We start from the raw sequence: 4,209 nt of genomic DNA, 5'->3' as shown, positions 1-4,209 counted from the left end.
AGTAAATACAAAACGGCGGAACAACCGGCACAAACATCAAAGAATCCTTCTCTTCATTCAAAATACAGTTCTGGTAGAACTACATATATTCACATGAAAACACTAGGTATATAAAACTTATATTCATAATGTACAGTTTCACAACATTACAACTTGTATTCATTTACAAAACATCCGATAAAATATTTAATTTATTGTTGATTCCATAGTGAACGATTCGGAAGTATCTGCTCGGCAGAATAATAAAATCATTTCCGCTTACGCTTTGCTGATCGCATATCTGTGCGATGTTCTCGATCGCTATCGGCAGCGATGAACTCCCCAATTCCCTTGCGCATCTTTCGCTTCCCGATCGCATATGAGTAAGCGAAGATCAAGCATCTGTACCTTGTTCTTATTACCTGTGGTACAGCTGCACCGAGCTGATCGAACCCGTGTTTTCTGAATGAATTGTTTGTGAGCACCCTCTCATGATGTGCCTTTTGGGGATGGGTCATGAACAAATTGCATATGAAAAATCTTGAAACCACAGCTGCTGCTGCAACCACGAGCCTGCTCAAATTTGCGTTTCTTGGAAAGTACATATGAATGTCGAAGTTTGGCACGGCCAAAGTGAGTGCAGGCCTCGCAGGCGCACATCAGGACGGTGTTTTTACCGATAAGTGCCGTCAGAGCGGTCAAAGGTGTAATAAACCTTTCCGCCCCATTTCAAAATACGTTCGCAAACCTTTTCCGTAATTTGCAGAGCGCACACGTTCATCTTAGGCGCATCTCGTTTTACAATGATTATCACAACGACGGCAACGTAAATTTGCAATTATAAATGAACATGAAAAACTTACTGGACAAAAGACTTGGCTGTCATCAACAGTATTACAAAAACTAACTTTTGTCCAGTTGCTGTGTACTCATTCACTCACTAATTTATTTTATTTCTAATCATACACAAACAGCATGATTTATTTCACACGCTCTGTTGCCACATACTTTTTTAACAGTCTCAGATAGTTAGATAAAAATGAACAATTTTTTATGAGCCAATTATAATAAAATTGCCTAACAAGCCAGGGGCACTACTTATTTATATGTATTATCTGTTCACTTCCTGTGATCATCTTGAAATTTGCGTACGAAAGGATGTGTACCCATCCATTTATTCTAGAGTGTTTTTTTTGTTTCAGCATTGTAGTAATATTGCTTTGCGATTAAAATTACATCATACATTTCTTTCAAACGCTATTCATCGCTGCTTCCGCGGATCCTCGTCCAGAAACGCGCTCAGCCGCAATTTCTCGAGGACGTATTCCTGGGGCAGAAGCAGCTTCTCGAGCGCATTTTGCATCAACGCATAGCGGATGACCAATAGCTGGGTGATTGCGTTCTGACAGAGTCGATGCTTCAGCGTCGGGCAGGGAAACATCTTGATCACCGAGCACAGATCGGTCAGTTTGGTCTTGAATTCCTCGAGCCAAGCTTTAACCACCTCTTCGTCGATCGCGTTCCGGGTCAGGTTGAACTGTATGAAATACCGAATAAGAATATTAGAAGAGAAACTATTTTTGTGTGTTCAAGTTAACAAACACTCACCTTCATATTCAGCTGGATGAAGTCGCTCGAAATCTGCCCCTTGATGGAACAGTTGAAAATTTGTTTGACATTCTAGAACTCGTTCAGTATCGAATTTAAATGAAGGAAGTTTTCTGTGAGCAAAACAAAAACAGAAGTTAATCAATGAATTATGAATAATTTGTCGCTGACATTACCCACCGTTGAACACAATCCATGGCAAAACACTCCATGATGACCTCGTGCGCCTGTGACCATTGCTTCGCTTTGAGCAGAAATTTGCATCACTTCACTTGTTCTACAGCAGCGAAATAAAGCGAAATATAATTTTCGGCATCCATATCACTTGCAACTTTTGAAATGATTTCAAAATAAACAAACGTCAATAGCACACACATACTAATACATGGGACGAAAAATTGCCTGAATCGTACTAATACTCACAGACATGACAAACAACTGTCAATTCGCGTTGATGGTATTTAGTTTCGTGTTTTGCTTTTGGGAAGTGACAGTAAAAATAAATTTTTAGGTGCAATTAACACATATACAAAATAAAAATTATGAATGAAAATAAACATTTTTTGTAATAAATATATTTTATGTAATATAGCAATACGTTCTTTCGCAAGTAGTGAAAAAACCCTGAACAAGAATTGTGTTTGATAGTGATTTCATATTATAATTATAAGTTTTGGTGAAAACATCAAGAACGTTATACAAACATAATTAAGTAAGAATCAGTTCCACGTGTTTTGAGTAATCAAATAATTTGAAGTGAAAATTTTCATTCAAAGCTTGAACAACTTAAAACTGTCTTATGGTCTGAGAATGTTATAGAGAATGATTTGCTTTCCCAAACTGATGTCTCCACCAGATGTCGATACAATACTACTGTCATCGCGTATAATGCTTGTCCGGTCACCGGACATTGCAGTCGCAGTACACCGCTGCATCACGGCGCCGTAAAGAGGTTGGTACGGTTGAAATTTGCCATTTGGGTTCCAGACCGATCCGGCAGAAACCGGATAATGTGTAATCGGCCTTATTCTCATTTACGGCCGTATCCGTATATTTATTCGTCGGATACGATACGTCGTCAAAGAAAAAGCTATCGTCATTTACGGCCGTATTTCTGTGTACTAGATTTGTTTGGGTAAACTTCATTATCGACATCCATGACAGATGTTTTTCATTTTAAACATCGGCATCAACGAAACATCGGTTATGGTGGAATCCAGGATAGAATGGTTGTTTGCGCCGGCTAGTGACCATTCTATCCTGGATTCCTCGAGTCGAGAAGACGCACCACGCTAGATATGGGGTACAGACTAGGGGGCGTTGCTGATTAATGGTCAGCTGCATCCCAAAAGGAAGTATCCCGTGTCGGGCACAGGTACAGAGCATTGGAGACAGCAACATCACAATTACGAAAACACTTGTAATACTAACCTCGAGCCAACCGCGAGTAATCGGTTACATATTACTAACATAGTTATAAGGCAAACATTGTCGAAATATTGAACTCCCGGCTCCGTCAGGTTGATGCCATATGAGCCTTAATAAAAATATATATTTTGGATAAAAAAAAAAAAAAATGGTGGAATTATGACGATCTTCCAGCTGCTTCGCAGCATTGTTCAAAGCACAAATATAAGCATATTATCCAAAGACATTCGACGCTCGTATTGAGAAACATTTGGAGTGAGTATTTTCACATTGGTAAAATCTATTGAAAATAAAGAAAACCCATTGTAGAAGGAAGCAATTTCCAATGTGACATGGAATTCGAAACTAAAAGAGTTGGACAAACACAAACGTCTCGAGCATCGCGACTTGTATGCGACACATGTGGATTAATCTATTGAGCAGAAATTTGCCCTAGAAACTCACAGGAAGCGACATGAGAATGTGAATATATGGAGTGAATGTATGGAGTACAATAGAGTACTACACTCGTCCGGAAATGTTTCCCTACGTGAAACAAGTCCACCTGAATGCGTTCCAAGTGAAATGTCCCTATTGCGGGCTTAGCTTCTAGACGAAATAAATATCGAACAATTTGACTTTTAGATTCAAGTATATTTTGTCTGTAACATTTGTTTGCAATCATACAATTCAAAAGACAAATTTCGTATGCGTAATCCGTACAGCTGCTGTTGGACACGGTCATCTTGATCGGGGTGCCATCAGGAATGGGTATTTAACCATTGCTCATTGGGGAACATCCCACCGAGGCGGCACTCATCGAGAGATGATGGTTCCCTTTCAGATGGTTAGTAGACTGTTCCGCCTGATATGTGGATATATTTCGCGAAGGGATGACTTTCTGCACCGGTCGTTTGTTAGGTGTCGAAGTGGTACTGTTACCGTTATTGTTGGCACCTTAAACAAACGATGGCAAAATGTTTCGAACCTATTATGTCACCACCACTGAGCAGACCTGAAAAACCATTTGCACCTGCAGATGAGAACAGAGGACACATTAGAATGACCAGCTGTACCTGTTCCTGCTGTTGGTGCACTGAAGCTAGTGGTTGTTGTTGTTTTGAATGGTGGTGGTTTCCCATTGAAGCCTATTTGAATTGAAATGGGCGACCATTTGGGCGAATAGATACCGCCACTATCGTGCGAGTTTTCCTG

At 39.9% G+C, this 4,209-nt stretch overlaps 1 protein-coding gene across 1 annotated transcript; it reads right to left on the bottom strand.

The window, feature by feature from the left end:
* Positions 1 to 896: 896 nt before the first annotated feature.
* Positions 897 to 1,922, bottom strand: LOC129763659 (nuclear pore complex protein Nup98-Nup96-like). Its single transcript, XM_055762909.1, has 3 exons — positions 1,768 to 1,922; positions 1,588 to 1,700; positions 897 to 1,516 (listed from the first exon to the last, which is right to left on the bottom strand). Exons 2-3 carry the CDS (start codon positions 1,591 to 1,593, stop codon positions 1,241 to 1,243), a joined length of 282 nt encoding a protein of 93 aa, XP_055618884.1. The 5' UTR covers positions 1,594 to 1,700; positions 1,768 to 1,922; the 3' UTR covers positions 897 to 1,240.
* Between the last annotated feature and the right edge of the window lie 2,287 nt (positions 1,923 to 4,209).

The sequence above is a fragment of the Toxorhynchites rutilus genome, chromosome 1, assembly GCF_029784135.1.
Source record: "Toxorhynchites rutilus septentrionalis strain SRP chromosome 1, ASM2978413v1, whole genome shotgun sequence".
NCBI lineage: Eukaryota > Metazoa > Arthropoda > Insecta > Diptera > Culicidae > Toxorhynchites > Toxorhynchites rutilus.
This window is presented reverse-complemented; position numbering and strand designations above follow the sequence as displayed.